At 27.4% G+C, this 19155-nt stretch overlaps 1 protein-coding gene across 2 annotated transcripts; it reads right to left on the bottom strand.

The window, feature by feature from the left end:
• Positions 1 to 218: 218 nt before the first annotated feature.
• On the bottom strand, positions 219 to 10363 carry LOC110624437. Of its 2 annotated transcripts, none has more exons than XM_021769575.2 (18): positions 10062 to 10362; positions 9391 to 9606; positions 8982 to 9077; positions 8091 to 8143; positions 7657 to 7753; positions 7156 to 7229; positions 6697 to 6814; positions 6001 to 6111; positions 4728 to 4804; positions 4084 to 4150; positions 3409 to 3474; positions 2543 to 2650; positions 2305 to 2435; positions 2041 to 2107; positions 1815 to 1882; positions 1633 to 1723; positions 1293 to 1363; positions 219 to 912 (listed from the first exon to the last, which is right to left on the bottom strand). In XM_021769575.2, exons 1-18 carry the CDS (start codon positions 10209 to 10211, stop codon positions 534 to 536), a joined length of 2040 nt encoding a protein of 679 aa, XP_021625267.1. In that variant the 5' UTR covers positions 10212 to 10362; the 3' UTR covers positions 219 to 533. The 2 variants fall into 2 exon arrangements, 1 of the variants encoding a protein (XP_021625267.1); XR_006352282.1 differs by having other exon boundaries at positions 839 to 912; positions 1515 to 1723; positions 10062 to 10363.
• Positions 10364 to 19155: the final 8792 nt, after the last annotated feature.

The raw sequence follows: 19155 nt of genomic DNA on the forward strand, positions 1-19155 counted from the left end.
TCGTTATGAAGCATGAAGGGTCACCTTCAAAATAAAACGGTCTTCCACATAAACAGCAAACAGGCATATCTGCACCAATTGTTGGTAAGCTTTGTTGATGCAATTAAGGATATTTCTATCTTGGCAATGGTTCATCTATATTTCTTTTTCCAAGAAAGAAGAAAAGAAAAGAAAAGAAAGAAACCACATCTGCCGCATTCTCGTTCAGAATTAGATCATTAGGAAAAGATGTCGCACAAGTTCATTTCACAACTTGATACTTGCCAGTGTATTTCTCTGATAATAGTGTTAGTTCACATTTACATTCGGCGACTTTGATTTGTTTGTTTGTCTAATTCCACCGTAAAACATACAACTTTGACAATTTACAGATGAATGAACAAATTGAAACTTAATTCAATGTTACAGATAAGTTACATCAAGAAGCTCGTGATGTAAAATTCTGCTTTTGGGGAGGTCACGACTCACGTGTATATCTTTGTCATAATTTACGGATTTTTCGTTGCAATTCACAGTATTGGAGGGCTTATTGATCACTTTCTTGTTGCTGCATCATCAGACATCAACTCCCTCTCAAGTTCATCAAACTCCCAATCACCAATCTCTTCTGTCGAGTAATCTCGAGCATCCTTCCTGAACTCCGACTCCAGTTTAGCTAGTTCAGCTGCAGGATCAAGTTCCTGCTGCTCCTCAACTCCCGGTGCTTTGGGTTGCCGATCTGTCTCAGATTTTGGGGAACTAGGATCTTGCATCGACTTCTGGGTGGGGCTTCCCAATGGCTTCTCAGCTGCAGTCTCTGCCTCGGGGGTAGGTGGATTCTCAATTTCTAAAATTGGTCTCTCAATGGATTCAAATTCTTTTCTCAGTTTCTCAATATCATCAAATAGTTCTTCAATCTTTGCATCATCTTTCCTGGATAGAAATGGGCACAAAAAGAAATTCAGGAGAATATAATACAACAGAATAAAATAACCAAACATCTTGTCTTGTATAGAATTTGAAATGCAAAGATATGAATTCAATTTTATTCAAATTGCATAAATAGGAACAGAGAAAAAAATCAATAATGACACTTTTGCTATATATTCCAAATTCATATTCAGACAAGTTATCAGACAATCATAAAATTAATTTCCATATATGAACTTAACCAGGAAAATAAATATAAGTTACCTAATTCAAGTAATATAAACAATTGATACCTTTCATTTCAAATTCCAATCCATCTAAAGCCTAAAAAGATAAATTAAGGAGAAAAGGAAGAATGATTGAGAATCACGCCAGAATCGCACCTAAGAAGATCCCCCTGTTGAGCATAAAGCTGTTCTCTTATGCTATCCACCACACTGAAGGTACTTATTATCTGAAACAAGACAACAGAATTCATATATCAACTAACCTTTATGGCTCTTACATGCGTGTCTATACTAGACCAGTGGAACACGTAGATAAACCATTTCAAAAAGTACAAACATGATAACAAATTTTGAAGAATAGAAAGAAAAAAAGAATACCACTAAGACAAGAATGGGTTGTTGAAAAATGCAACTCTTATCAAAGAGTTGGTCTGCATTTTTGGTATCTTGGCTTCATCAGAAAGAGAAACATGAACCAAACAACCACATTACTTACCTTGGTTTCATAGACCAAATATTCCTCCTCAAGATTTTTCCTTGGGTGTAATACTTTAGAACCATCTCGATCCATACCTGCCACCTCTGAACTGTATTGTGAAGTGGCACAAAAAATTCAGAAAAATAGTCAAGCTCAAATCAAAGTATTTCAGAACAAAATCAGTGCAAAAAGCACGTCACCCTTCACTTAAATTCTTTAGATTTGCCACAAATTTCCCAATCTGACTGATATCAGGCCCCAATTCCTTCTGCATAACGAATATAGGAAGCATCAGAATATGAATGTTCATGTGCACACAAGGGAGAGAAGAGACAGACAGATAGACATAAGAGGAGAAACAGAGAGATTAAATAGCCTTAAGCACCATTTCCAGATAAAATATTGTGAAAAAGCAAGCGATCATACCTTGTGCTCATTGAGAAGATGGATAACCAAGTTCATGAAATAGTCCTCATGCCTCTCCAGTTCATCACTTGAAAATATAAATAAGAAACAAGTACCAACATAAGAAAATCCAGGTGTTTTCAGTTTGATATATAAGACACAAAGGGACTAGGGAAAAGTTCTCTTCCACAAGCTATATTAGAAAGTAAACAAATGCGCACAACAAAATATTGCTAAACCAAAAACAAGAGGGCATTCTTAATATCACAAAATTGATGTACACACATGACCTGCTTCTCCATCATTTCTGTATATGAGCGCTGGAGAACCCAAGTATCTTCCAGAAAATTAATCCAGGTACTCAGGACATTTGCCTCCAGCCTTGACGCAGCAATAGATTTTGACAGGTCATCTTCCTATTAACATAATGGAAAGATATAACAGAGAACAGAATAACAAGGACCACCGAAGACTTTATGAAATCATTATCAGAAGTAGCAAACCAGAAAGATAATATTTGCACCTTTGTTTTCAAGTGCTCAATGATCTGATCGTTAGCTTCATCGAACTGATCTCTCTCTTCTCTAGCATTGTGAAGTTGTGCATTTGCAGCAGCCAAGGATATATTAACCTAAACCATGTTGATCAATCTTAATTGTTTGCTACCAACATACGATAAGTAGATAAGCAAATTCCAGAATACAGCACATCGAGTTCAGACTTACAAGAAGAAAATGACTATTCATGGTAAAGATGATTTAACTAAAGAAAGGACATCCCAGTTCAAAAATCCAAACAAAGTCTAAAACTACAAGGATGTGGAAGTATTTTATAGCAAAATCATTCACATGATTCTGGAAAAACTCTCATGTCCCATTTTGATAGAAGGACTTCAACTCAAGGAATGGAATATATAATCTTCAGTTCAAATGCTCTGAATGATATATACATGCTTTAGTTGATCAAATTAACTGTAAATTAGATTCATAAATGGAAATGAGAACTTGATCGAGGTGCATTAGAAATAGCAATTTATTATAGGCATTTTAATCTACAGTCAACTTGATGAACTGATGAAACAAATGCAATATCAAATCTAAATCTCTTTTTTCAAATTCCCCCATCCAAATGTGAAGTCAGATCACATATTTCACAATATAATCACCATGGAAGTTGTAACATACCAATATGATGTGTAAATTTGCCGTATCCTATGGCAACACCAATTATGGCAGTGCCATAGTGGACAAGGAAAGCTATATGAGCTTCTATATGAATTCCTTAATTGGCAAAAAAAAGATGCAATAATGTTTGTAAACTATATTCCCGTGCAACAAGAGAGAGAGAGAGAGAGAGAGAGAGAGAGAGAGAAGAGTAAAGGGAAGGAACGTTTTTCAGTTGAGCTTCAAGTTCATCTCTTTCTTGTTCGAGTACAGAAATTTCAGCTGATATTTCCTGGAGAGAAAACAAAGAATAAAAAAATCAGTTTTCCCTCCGATCTGAATAAAGTAGAAGATAGGTACTTGCAAGCATGCATGTTTCCTAGTTTATGTCATAGAACTTTAAAATGACTCATAAAGAAAGCTATGCCACATAGGATATGTAATAGAACAGATTGGTAGAAAATTGTGTATTCTCTAAATTTTATCAAGTAATAAGTAGTCCCTTACTCCTTTCAGATAACAACTTACACATGATCACTGATAATGAAAGTTGAAACTAATGAAAAAGATCTTCCAATAAGCCCATTTAAAAAAGCTATCAGTATGTCATAAAAAAATTGAGCGTCAAACAATTAGATGAATGCTTCCCTAGAATACATCCAGCAACACTATTATCAGACACACAGAAGCTAGCGATAAAACTGGCCATTCCAATAAGAAAAGATATATGTGCATTGCATTTCTAACTGCTTGAATAACTAACTAAACAATGACTCTTTTGTAATAGTGATATAGCACTATCAGAAGAGAAGTCTTCTTGCAGTATGTTTATTGTGTTACTATATGATGTAGACTTAAGGATAATAAATGAGAAGGAAGCTTTTCTTGTGAAGCACATTACCTTCTCTCTTTCATTAGCTTCATCAGCTTTGGAAACACGAACTTTCAGAGCCTCTTCCTTCTGTAGTCTGCCAATCAATTGTAGGTCGAAATAAAACCCCACATCAAAGTAATGATAGATTTAATAATGTTTATTTGGTAGAGTTAAGAGTTCTTTGCCATGTGTCTTGGTCCCAAGAAAATGGAAGAGGATCCAATCTGATAATGTAGTTGACAATCTCCTACTTATTGCTTAAGGACTGCCAAGCCTCAGAAATTATTTACTAAGCCACCTAGCAGACAGGCTTTAACTATGCTAGTATAGAAAACATGACAACAATTGTTATATACTTGGAATGAAGATAATATATACACTTCAGTCTTTTGTTGCACATAGTTGAAACAAATGCACCACAAGCCATCCTCTAATTAAAGTAAAATAATCCTCTGAAACACCTAAAGAGAAAGAGGTGAATTCAGGAAAATGAATCATAAAAGATTATTTCAGGCATCAAATGGAACTTACAGCCAGTCAATGGCCAAAAAATTTCATAAAACAAGAAATTCTAGAAGGCACAAGATTTGAGTCAAATTACATGTGAATAAACGTCTATGCTCCCAAATTAAGGAGGGCATACATGCATAGTTGCTAATTTGATTTTCTACCTGTGATCTAAGATGCGCTTTTCAGCTTTTGCTGCAGAACTGGCAAGGGATTCTGACAAGACCTTCAACTTATCAACCTGCTCACATGATAAAAACAAAAGCTTTAAAGGGAACTCGGTGTTTTCCAGCTAATATGAGCAACAATAGAAATATATAAATATGCTCTCAACAAAAAAACCTAGATAAAAGAAACTTTAAAACTAAGCAGAAAACCAACGGCCACCACTTAATTATGGAAATAGAGGAGAGAAGGCAGGGACAAAGGTTGACCTGGAATTGGAGACCAATTTACGACAAATGTCCTGGAAAGCAAGCTCTATAGAGTTTTGATTAAGCAAATATACTATCAAAAGTGATATATAACATGGAGATGAGGTCACTTGAACACAGGCCAAATAATGCATATGGCAGCAAATAAATAAACCAGCAGAAAGACAAGGGAACCATGTCTTAAGAATCTGTTCAATCCGATGCAACACCATATAGTTACTGAAGTGAAAGATGCATATGTGCTCATTGACGACAGTTCTACACTGATTTTGTCAGACACTTCTCCGTATCAATATTGAGCAAATTGAACACTTCGTCACACAACAACCACAGCAATGTCAGTAAAAACATCACAAAATTTGACAATAGAAGCTGCATAGCAAAGATATGGTCTCTTTATTCAGGTACTTGCTAGGAATAACAAAAAGGTTTTTATCTTTCCCTCTCAATTTCAGTTTTTCTTTTTTCTTTTTTTCTATAAGTTCTGTGGCAGCTATTGCATAGACTTGTTAGGATTTAAGTACTTGCATTATCAATATCACTACTATTATTTTACCTTCCTTTTTTTTAACTATGGGCACTACCAGCTGCAGTTTGTGCACAAGAAACCTCCAATATTCAGTTGATATCTAACCCTTCTCATTATGATTATCACTATTGCCAACTTTGATCCTTATGCCTCTTATGCATCCAAATGTCCTTGTGTCATGCATAAGAGTCACTCACACTCTGATCCCATTCCCATTCACAAGCGGGAACAAATATAATGTCCCCACCCCAGTGATCCCACCCCATTTGAAGTACAGACATCCAACAGGATCCATGAAGAAATATTTACTAATGTCTGTTCATGTACAATTGCTGGAACAGGAGAGACAAGAACATGACCAGGCCAAAATCAATGAAGGCAAACAAGTGAAGGCAACAGATGATGAATGTAAACACGAAACCAAGATTTCATAAACATAATCGAGAAGAAACCAAAAGCAATAGCAAAGAATACCTTTTGAGCATGAATCTCTGGAGAGTCTCCAAAATTTAAATTTTTCTTTTTCACTAAAAGCCCTTCCAATCTGGAACAGATATGTATTTGTGCAAGGGCTTCTTTCAGAGCCTACAAATACAAGGGTTTGATCAATAATTTGTACTTCAACAGTAAGCCAATGGTCAAGCTGTCATATGCTTTCAGAACCATGTAACAATACCAATGAAATCTAACAATATCCTGAAATAATGTTTGCATCAAGAAAAGAAAAGAGAAGAGATCAGGCAGTGATTTTACTAAACCAATTAAGACCCTTTTTTATTGTTTCCCTTCATGATACACACAATTAAAACTAAAGATACTTTAACTGATCTCCTAGGTGACCAAACAAATAGCTCTATGTATTCTCTCCCTTCTCATTCTTATGCCTTCCTTGTAACAAGAGCCATTAAAACATAAAATGCACATTACAATCGAAAGCACACAAGTCAAAATGATAAAATAATTTATTTTCAACATCTCCAATATATTTCATATTTCAGCAAAAAAATCTAAAGCTAATTATTTGTCGGACAAAGCATATAAACATTGCAAGCACCTAATGAAAAATCAAATCCACATGAAACAAGAACCAAATCAGTAGCATAAGGACAACATTTATATTAAAATAACAAAATGTGAGAAAACAATGCAATCACAACACCCAAATATCACCTCCACAGTTGCTTTAGCTGTTCCATTAGATGCTCTATTCTCATCTTCACTTGATGGTTTATCAGCACCAATTATTCCAACAAGTTTGTTCTTCAGGTCAATGGCTTCAGCATCTATTCTGTGACAAGAAAACACCAAAAAAAGACCTATAAATTTCTATTCGTTCATTCATCATGGATAAGTCTACATGCAACAAGCATCCTTATGCATCAAATCACTGTAATATCTGGATGTAATTTGCTAGTGACAAAAACTTGTATGTTTGTCGAAATAATCATCATTTTGAAAACAATTACAAAATGATAAAGAAATTATATAAAAAAAATACAACAATTTCAACCTGGAAGATGAGAATTAATTTTTTTCTCCAAACATGAATTCCATCATAATCCGTCCACGGACATATTACTAGAAAAGAAAAAGGGAAAAGAAAAAAGAAAGTTCTTGTTCTTTAACCACCTTCCAAGATCAACACTAACTTTCAACCCTCCAACAGCACCTTGGGCAAATTGAAGCAACTCCTCCCTCTTTACCTATTAAGTTACAAAAAACGGAGAAAAAGTAAAACTATTAGTATCTACTTTCAAGCTGCAATAAGGAACAACATTTTAGCGTTCCACTTGGTTCACATAAATTTATCCAGACCAAACGCCTCCCAGTATAGCCATATTATTCCTTATGGGGCTATTTCTTTTGCAATGGCAGTTACCATTCTTTTATTCCTTAAAGATGATCCTCTTTTCTTCTTTGCACTTTACTTCAACTAATTTTATTTCACATCAAAGGGAAAAATGAACAGAAAACAATTCATGCAAGATATAGTAGGCTTCAGCCTTTTTCCTTTTGGTATCATCATTCAACACTAAAAATACACCTGATTCCACATTAAGCAATTAAACATCAGCAAGTTCCTCAATAGCATGTATAATATGAGTTAAGCCAATCTCTTCATGTCTTTACCAACACTTCATCTTGGTAGATGGCAAAAGCTGAAGCCAGATCTAGTATGCTGCTCACTACTGCATTATGAACTTCTTTTCCGCCAGTTAGACAGATCCTGAGAGTAACCAAATTTATAAAGAGGATTCAGGCAAAACCTAGGCTCATTCCGAGTTCAATATTTGCACTATACTTCAACAGACTCAATATTCAAGAAGTGAAAGATGAACTTTGAAGTAAATTGAAAGTATTTTCAACAAGTGTTCAAAATAATGAATCTAGAATTCTAGATTCATTAAGTTTATTTGAGAAACAGGAATATTAAAATTATTTGCGACACCTGAAAAAGAAGGATTTTTTTTGGAACCAGCAACATCCTGAATGCATGCTAGCACTTGATACCCTGATATTAAGCTCAGTCATTACTGGAGATTCAGAATGTCAAGAAGACTCACCTAAACATCTCCATAAGCAAAGAAACTTCTTCATCAGTTGGCGCTTCAAGAATCTGTCGAGAGAAAAAAGTTAATCAGAAGACAATAGTCAAATTTATATGTCCTACTGTCGTGTTTAAATTGTAGAAGAAAAATAACTCTATTCTCAAAGCCTATATCTTCGTAGTTACCTATGCCTTCCTTTGACTATATAAATCTTTCAAGTAACATATGAACACCTGAAAGTTTACTACGTCTCCATTGCTTCATAGAAATTAACTTTTTCATGGAAAATATTTTTTGAGAAAAATGAATTATTTCAATTATCTAGTTGTACCAATGAACATCGACTAGAAACCATCCTCTGGAATTTAGAAAGAAGGTTCACATTTACAAGGATTCCTTTTCTTTTCTTTTAACTTGGTCTTCTAATTTGCTTGAATAGAAGAGGGAGGGAAGAGAAGAAGGGAGAGTGAAATTATAGCGTTGCCAACAATCAGCAGCTATCAACAATGATTCAATGATGGTGGACTACAATTGAATTTGGTATATGAACTAGCATGTATATATGCTCTCCATATGGATTCCTTCTGCGCTTTTAATTTTGCATGTCTGAAAAATCTTCACATTGTAAAAAGGAAATCCATTATCAAGGAAGACATCCTTTGGTTATCCATTTTCTCATGCACCCAAATGTTGGAAAATTCAAAATCTTTTCCAGGACAATATTTCCGTGAAAGAAATAGTCCAAGGATCACACCTGAAAAGCGTGTGCATCAGCATTTACTATCATAACATAGACTCAAAAACTTGTTTGGACGATTGCATAATAAATCCATCTTATATTGATTTTTAATATTGACTATATGTGCAAGTATGTTTAAATATACGGCTGAAAGCACATAAAAATACCATGGACAATATGATGCCTTCCAAAGCCTGGCTCTTGAGAAAAACATCGCGAAAATTCATTGGCTCACCCCCAAATTCAGAATCACAATATAGTACCTAGTCCATCACGGCAAAAAGTTAGAAAAAGCACTTTGACAAACTGGAACTTTAAGGTGTCCAGTCATTTCAAGCTATAAACCATTTCATGCGAGTTGTTTCAAATTCCAGCTTACTACACAATTGCACCCAAAATTTGAAAAACATGCACCAACACGCAGAAGTCTTACCTCAAAGGAACACTTAACAGGGGAAAAACTTATAATGGTTCACAATAGAAGAGAAGGTGCATGATGTATACATAGCCGCATCTAGCAAACTAGCAAATGGCACACAAAAAAAGGGGGGTGTGGGGGGTGTGATCGTTGCTCACCATGAAGTGTTTTCTTGGACTTTCCCTTCCTTCATCAGGAAAAGGGTGTTGCTCAATTTGTTTATCTTCAGAAACAGCTGACCATACCTTCTCAACTTCTTGAAGCACGAGTAACCATCTTTTCAGTAACAGAACCCTCTCAGGACCTCTACAAGAGACAGCAGCCTCCTCCAATCTCTTAACAGTTTGCTTAACACTTTTGTAACTCCGATTCCCCTGCATAAAAATGAAAAACTCATATAATTGAAAAGATTGCACCGCTCAGAAAATGCTTAGGAGATAGAATGAAAAACACAGCAAAGACATATACAAAAAGCAGAACATCAGCCACATTCAAAACGGAAATTATTTAGCTGTTAGAAGCTCACACTGGCTTAGCTCAAAGACACAAAGCCTTACAAAAATCTCATTCCTCAGCATCAAAATACAGCAAACAGTCCAGTTACTTCAATTTCCATGTGCTAGTTCTTGAATTTAAATTATATAAAATAAAAATTAAAAAAAAAAAAAAAAACAAAAACAAAAACTAAGACCTTGTTTGGCCCAGATAATTTTGCACAAAATGAAGCTACACAAAACGACAGCGGTAATGAATTAAAAAACAATGAAAAACATAATACCACAAAAAAGCAATTTGGTGAAATTAAATTACTAATGAACAAGGAAATTACAATTCGATCTTGCAATATTTTGGCTCCTTCAGCGACGGCTTGGCCGGCCTGTTGAACGACGGTGTCGGCGTAGTTCTTGACGGCGCGGGTGAGGTTGTTCTTGTTCCCCACTTCCACAGCCTTGTTCACGGCGGATCTCAGCCACGACATTTTTCGCCTTTCTTCAGAAAATTTTTCTATTTCTCTTCTGTAAAACACAGAAATTCAAAGGATAATCGTAAAAGCAGCTTTGAAATTGATTTTCTGTTAGGTTTTAGAGGGAAATAAGAGATTGTTAGTTTAGGGGTTTTTTAGTGGTTGAAGAACAGATAAATTTATATATGGAGTAATTAGCAGATAGAGTAATTATCAGATAGAGACAGCACAGCGCATTTGCTGTCGATTAACCAATCACGAGATAATGTAATATAATAATAGTTTGTTTGGCTTGTTTGTTAATTTTAGAGAAACTAGTTTACTCGTTATAAATTATTTATTTTTAATAAAATTTAATATTTTATTATTATAATAATAATAATAATTATTATTATTATTATTATTATAATTATTATTAATTATCTATAAATATAATAATATTTTAAAAATAACAATAAAAAATAACCACAAGCATCCTCTTAATCCGATATATAATTTCTTTTTTGTTTTTAATATGTTAAATTTCTGCTTATAATTTATTTTTAATTTAAAAAATATTAAAATTTTATAATAATTTAAAAATAAAGATTAATCTATAAAAGTTTATATAATTTTAAAATACAATTTATTTAATTTAATATAGAGATTAAGTGTTATCATATCTTATTATTAAATTTAAATTAAAAATTAATTAAATAAAAATTTTAAATAATAATACATTATTTATTATTTTTCACTCAATCAAAATAGGGATAATTTCTATAAATGTAATTATGAGTATTTTAAACAATTTATATTATTTATTTTTCTCTCACTGTAGTATAATTTATATGTAAAATAAAAAATATATAAATTTATTAATTATAATAATTCAATTAAATTATCATTTAATTAAATAATTTTTATTTTATTTCTAAATATAATACATCACCAAATTTTAATTCTCAATACTAATTTTTATATACGAATTTCTCTATTTAATTTATTATTTTTAAAAATAATAATTTAACTTACAATAAAATATCAATAAATAGAATTTAAATATTAAAAAACATCTTCTACAATAAATTTTAATTAAGGTTTTCTTTAATCCATTTAAGTTTAAATAGACTAATAATATAATTAAATAATTAAATTAAAATATTTTAAATAACAATAAATTGTAATTATTTAAAAAAATAGTTTAATTTATTATAAAATTTCAATACAAATAATTTAAATGTTAATAGAATCCTTTGGAATTTAATTAATTATAATTTAAAATATTAAAGAGATTTTTTCAATTAATTTAAATTTAAATAGAATAATAATATAATTAAATAATTAATTTAAAAAAATTTAAGTAATAATTAAATTATAATCAATAAAATATAATTGAAATAGTTTAAAAATCCTAATATTTCCTTTCTTTCCATTTTATTATTTAGTTTTTATAAAACAAAAAGTTCATTAGTTAATTTTTTAATTTAAAATATATATATATGTTTTCGATTAATTAATAGATTTTTTTATAAAAATTAAAAATTAATTAATGTGTTTTTTTTATTTTAAAGATAAAATTAATGAAAAATTAATTATTAAAATTTTTTAAAATATTATAAGTATTTTAATATATTTTTTAAAATTAAAAGAATAATTAATAAATTTTCTAATAATATATAAATTAAATAATAATTTTCAAAGTTGAATTAATCAATTTCACAACTTATACACCGTTTGTTTCTTTGTTTCATAAAAATTACTAAAGATAATTAAATCCCTTTCATAATATTATTAAAATCACAATTTTGTTAGTGCCCCTAACAATTTTCTAAGCCTATCTATAAATTGAAATCAAATTAAATTTCCAGTTTTGGTTTAATTTAGTTTTTATACATTGATTTTAATTGGATTTAGTTTTTTCTACTTCAATTTTGAATCCATTTCGATTTAAATGTAATTCTCTCAAATATTTATACATAATTAATATCATTAAAACTTATTCTTGAAATTACTATTTTTATTATACAATTGATTACTAATCCTGTATTATATTATATATTAGTTATTTTTAATCATATAACAACTGTTTAGTTTGGTAATTAGACATAAGGACAGATTATAATTTATTGCTAATAATTTATTTTAGCTCATAAATCTAAAGTATTTATGTAAATTATATTTAACTCTTATTATTAACGTGTAAAATAATAATAAAATAAATATGATTTTTTTTTTAAATTGTAAAATTATTTATTAATTTATTGTATGATATATATAATAATTAAAATAAATTTTTAAAATGTAGTTACTTATGCATAGACATAAACATTTTTTTGTGAAAGCAATAGACAAAAACATTATAAGTTTTAAAAAAATATATCATAATTAGTTTGCTTTATTTATGATATTTTTAATTTATTTATCATTTATTGTTATTTTAAATAATTTATTGATATAAAAAATTAATTTAAAAAATATAATTAATAAATTTTAAAAAGGCTATATAACACATTAATTCTCAAAATAAGTTGTGCACTAGCATTCGAAAACAGAGTCACATAGTAAGAGTTTGATCAGATAATAATCGATTTCACTGAGAGAAAAAAAAATCGGATGAGAGAGAAAAAAAATTTTCGAATAATTCAAGTCTCGACTTTTTATCAAGACTCGTCCACTCAATCTATAGGGTGAGTCTCTATGAAAAATTACCGTTAAAAATATTATATATTATATATTCATTATGTCTATAATCACAAAATTTTTTATCAATCAGTCTCTACCAACCAGATTATGCGATAATTAACTTCATTTTCTTATAATATCATAAAGACTAAAGTATACAATTTTTACACATTATTCATGAATTCAAAATATTATATTACACTCGCCTTCTTTATAATTTGCACATTTTTTTTCGTATATATTGATCAATCGCGACATATCTATACTTTAACCACATCAATAATCTAAATAAAAAAAAATCAAAGCAAAGCAATTATCAAATAGCTGCTCATCTCAAATATAATTGATAGATCTCAAATCAATTGCCCATCAATATCAATTGAATTTCTTAAAACTTATCAAACATGTAAATTTAACTGTTTGAATCCCTAAACTAAACACACCATAATTTTTAACGATAAAATAAATTGATCATTGAGAATTTATTAAGATACTTACAATTATGGGCTATAAATTAGGTTAATGCATTTATAGCTAAAATTATTAAGAGAAATAAAATATATTCGAGAATATGTATATATAAAATTAATATTTAATTTAATTTTAATTAACACATGTTCAATTTAGTTTGTGTGTGGCTGGTAGTTAATTTCCTCTATTAATAATGAAGGGAAAGAGGTATGTTAAGCACATGGGTGGCCCAAAAAAAAGTCAGAGGCTAATTTTATATATAAAAAAAAAAGCATCATTTTTAAAAAGATAATTAATTAAATTATTGTCTACGTATTTTAAGAGTGAATGTTCATTTTATGAACAAGCAATATCAATTCTCTCTGCCTTTTCTAGCTCATATCGTACACCAGACACTTTGATATAGCATTTTGCGTATAATAGCTTATATAGTGTTGGTTCTGGATATTGATTACTTATGTCTTGCTCATTTCGTGAGGAGATATTTCAGGTCTCATTTCCGTCTAACATACAATCAGCTACTAGCAGAGCGTATGGTCAGTTCAAGTATCTTCTAAATTGAATTTTTTTTTGACAACTTATTCATAATACTATGCCAATTTTTTGTTAATTTGATTAATCGTGGTGTATTGTATAATTCTTTGTATTATATTTGTAGATTACAATCTTAAATCTTGAAGCATATTTTCTTATGGTGTCCACATGTTAGGGCAATTTGATTACTTAGGCTTTGTGAGTATAGTTCTAATCTAATTGGTTTTGTTGGTTTTATATTATAATGGATAACTTTGTGTAATAGTTTCAAATCAAAATCAAATAGCTATTTATTATTCACCTTAGTTACACTCACTTTTTGGTATATTACACTACAAGAAACAAAAAAGATAAAATTTACCGACTAAATTATTGAAAAAGTAAAATTTAAAATAAGTTACCGACCATTTGAAATATCAATGATGAAATAACTGATCAAAAGTCGTATTTATATTTTCGCATTATTGTGGTGATGGAAGAAACAAAATGGAGGTGTTTTTGAACTGATACAATCTGATTCTATTGCTTTATGGCAGCATATTTCTATTGATTTTAGACAGCTACAACATAATGATATTTTTGCTCATTTCTCTTATCCACAGTCATTCAGACCCTCTTCAAATATTGCTTGGAGCCCCTTTCTAAGGAAACATCAATCTCAATTATGACATGACATGAAAAGATCCGTTTTCACCTGCTGCTATTGCGATAGTTACTTAAGATGAACAAGGAAAGGTTGTGTAGAGGATTGTTGTATGGGTGTGGTGTTCATATACTATGATAGAGGAGGCACCAGCTATATTGACAGCAGTTTATTGGCTTTTCATCCCTTGCATGTGAATTTGACTCCGTCATTTTGTACAATGCTCTCTTTATGGAGTATTCATGCTGCCTCTCATTTTCATCCTGTTTCTTTTTGCTGTATTTCCATACATGCTAATTGCATTGCAAATATGGTCATTAAGTTTAGAATCTAAAATTTACTGCCTCCTAATTGGCACTTTTATAAGTTACACAAGTTAACGAAATACAAGTTAATGAAATAGAATGTTATATTGCATGAAAAAAAAAAGAATGTTGATATATATTAAAAAATGATACAATAAACTATAAAATATGATATAATTCTACCCATGAGTTATGTCAATTATTTTTTTTAATTTGAATAATATAATTTAATATTTATTTTATATACTCATAATTAAATTATAAAATTTTGTTAATAGTAAATTTATTAATTAATTATAACTTCATTTCAAGAGTTAATAACTAAAATTTTTTATAATAATATGATGTTGGAGAGATTAAATTTATGAGTGGTTGAAATTGAGCTATGTTATAATTGGCTAATTTTGTAAGACAGAGAAAGTAAGGTAGTAGATATTCACGACAGTCATTTCAACACTCAAATTAGTAAATTAGAGAAAATTGTGAATGAAAAACTTGAGAATATTTATGTAGAAAAATAACTAATTTTGTCATTCTAATCCTTTCTCTTTTTATACTGTAACAAAATATAGATAAATATAGCATTTTCTGATAATTCGATGATGATGTGGTCAATTATGTGATGAGGAATATCGTCAGCGAATAAATCGATGATCCCGCGATTATAGACATAATGTGATATACTGGACTATGTTTGATAACCGCTAATTTTGTGTCGAGACTGGATCTATTCAGAAAAGAATGAGTTTTGGTGATGAAGATGATATTATATTGTTCTAACTTTCTTTCTCTCGAATCGCGTTACCCACTTATCATATATCTGCTACGTGACAGTTCATTGTCTATTTTAGACAAGTTTCATGTAGCATCACGATTCATATTGTCTAATTTAGATGAATCTCACGTAGTATCACGATTCATATAAATTTAAATGCGATAAAAATTAGTTTATTTAAGTTTATATTTTGGAATAATTTAATTAATATATTATATTATTTTTCTTTCGTAAATTAGTATATATTTACGATATATAAAAATGAGAAAAAAAAATAATGGATTAAAAATTGTTAAATTAATAATCACAAGTTGTCCAACATTATGATTGGTTAAAAACAATATGCATTTTATTTTATTTTAATTTTTAATTTGATATGTTAGAGCAGTTTTTTTAATTAAATTTAACTTTAAATTATATCAAGAAATGTATAATTTAAATGTTAAATATAATTAATAGTTACTATTAATAGTTGATAATTAATTTTATTTTACGTATTTTATCTATTTAATAAATTATATTTATTTGTTATTATTAATATGTAAAATTATTAATAAAAATAATAAAATAAAAAATAAAAGTATTAATTTATTATATAACATGTATAATAATTAGAAATAAAATTTTCAAATATAATTGTTTTTCATGGATATACATATTTTTTATCATATAATAATTAGTATTATAATTAATTTAATTATTATTTATTATATTTTTAATTTATCTATTATGTATTGTAAATTTTTTTTTAAAAAAATAAGGATCAGAAATTGGAGGGTAGAATTTTTAATATGTAATTAATGTAAAAATTTATATTTAAATTTAGAATTAATAAATTTTAAAAGAAATAATTTGATCTAAAATAAAAAAATAAAGTCAAAACATCTCCGGGTGGATGAGAAACATTTCTGATTGTAAAACTTATTAAAATGCAACTAATTATATTAGTTATCTATTAAATTTCAATTTCAATTAGACCTAATTATATTAAGAAAAAGGAAATTTTATGAAATTAAAATTGTAAAATTAACCAATGGACTATAATCAATATTAATTGAATTGTTTCTTCTTAAAAAAATTATAATATTAATTTTAAATGGAATTCAAATTCAAAATTTTATTGTTTTAGACACTGTAGGCAAAATTGAGAATTTTAATGACTGAAATTAGTTTTAGAATTTTTTTTTTAAAAATCTTGATTTTGTTTTAGTTGCAATCTTTATTTAAATTTAATTAATTTTAGTGATTAAATATTTTTTTTAAAAATGAGATTTTATTCAAAAAAGAAATAACTGATTTAATTTAATTTTAAATTATATTACTCGAGTATGAATTTCAGACCGGCCCATATGGAGTCTAGGCATGCGCGAGGAAAAATCAAAATTAGTTGGAGCCTGGAGGTCTCTAATTATATTTGGATGGGCCTGAAGTGGGCTAGTTTCTAACTAGTAAAACTTATAATTAAAGTTGCGTCCGGTAACACGGTACGATTTTTATTATTTATTTTTTTAAATTAAAAATAATTTTGTTTTATTTTTTAAAAATTATTTATATAAAAATAAATATTATATAAAAGTAAGTAATAAAATATTTTTTTAAATATAATATAAATAATTTTATAAATGATTGGATATAAGAATGATTATTAAATTGTTGTTATAAAGTATATAATATTATAATAAAGATTTATTATCTAATATTTGTGTTATAAAAAAATTTATTATTTAATTTATAAATTTTAAAAATATATTAAAATATTTTTAAAATTTTAAAAAATTTATAAATTATTTTTTTTTAATTTTAACCATTAAATATCATAAAATAAAAAATTATTATTTAACTTCTGTAATATATAAAAATTCACTTTAATTATAGAATAAAAAATTATTATTTACCTTCTATAATATATAAAAATTCACTTTAATTATTTAATTTTAAAAAATATATTAATAAATTTTAACTATTAAATATTAAAAAAATTAAAATACTTTTAATATAAAATAATTTATTAGTAAATATTTTTATAAAATCAAAGAAATAAATATTTTTTATTATAAAAATTAAATAATAATTTTTTTTACAATTGGTAGAAAGAGAATAATTAATAGATATTTTATAAAATGAGAATTAACTAATAAATTTTTATTATTATAGAAATTAATAAAAAATTAATTAATAAATTTATTAAATTTTTCTATAATTTTTTTATATTTGAGATATTTATAAAAATTAGTTAATAAAAAATATTTTATCATTATTTTAATAATTGATAATTTTATTATTTAAAATTAATTTTTAAAATAGATGATAATTGTATTTTTTTTTTAATTAATTTTAGTTAGTTATGGAAATCTTAAAAGATATGTACAAAAATAATAAGATTAAATTTTTTAAATAAGAACATATATTAGTTTATAATTTTATTATTTTAAATTAATTTTGAGAGTTTATTAAGAAAATTCAAAATGAAGATTTAAATTAATTTAAATATCATTAAATTAATTTCAAAATAAAAATTATTAAAATAACATATTTAAATATTAGATAAATATTAAGAAAATTATTAAACTAATAAATTTATATTTTTAAAGTATAAATTAAAATAAAAAGTTAAATTTAATTAATTAATATTAAAAATATTAACGAAATAAAAAAATTAAAATAAGAAGTATATAGAATCATTAATTTTTTTAGTAGATTAATAATTTAAAAAATTATTTTACTTAAATATCTTTATTTTTTTAACTTTTATAATTTATGTAGAAAAAACTTTTTTTATTTGTTAAATTAATTTTAATTTTTAAATGGATTTAATTCACTATCAACTTATAAAATACTATTTAAACTTCTTAAATATTTTAAAAGTGTGTTAATAAAGGAAATCCATTTATAATAGAAATAAATCCTGATAAATAAAAGTATGAAAAATATTTAAAATATTTGAAAAAAATAATTAAAATGTAAAATTGATATTTAAAGAATAAAATTTTTATATTAAATTTTGTAATAAATTTACAGCTCTCGTCACATTTTTGAAAGTCGTGCGTTTTAAAATTTTTTTTTTAAAAAATTATAGTAGATTTCTATTTGATGTTAAAAATAAAAGTTAGATTCGATTCAAATTTATATAACAGTCTAAAATTAATTGCTTTATATCATCAGGCCAAAAAATATTAAAATGAGCTATATTTATTTTTTCATAATGAAATCACTTGTTTATGTTTTGGTGCAAAAGTATAAATAAATATTTTTCATGAGTAATTATATTTTTTTAATAAAAACTTATCATTTATGAATAATTATTATTTAATTTTTTTTATTTAGAGAAAGTGTATAATCTCTTCATTTTAAAATAATTTTAAAACTGTAACTATTTAATTTTTTAATTTTCAAAATTATAACTATTTAGTCATTAAAATTTAGTGAGAAATTATACAATTAACCGTTAAAATCAGTGTGCTTATTTATGATTCGTTGTGATATATGGTGAGGAATAGGACAACTTTTATAATTTTTAATATAAAGAGATCGGATGAGATAGAATAAGTATTTCATAGTTTGGGTTTA

Source organism: Manihot esculenta, chromosome 10, assembly GCF_001659605.2.
Source record: "Manihot esculenta cultivar AM560-2 chromosome 10, M.esculenta_v8, whole genome shotgun sequence".
NCBI lineage: Eukaryota > Viridiplantae > Streptophyta > Magnoliopsida > Malpighiales > Euphorbiaceae > Manihot > Manihot esculenta.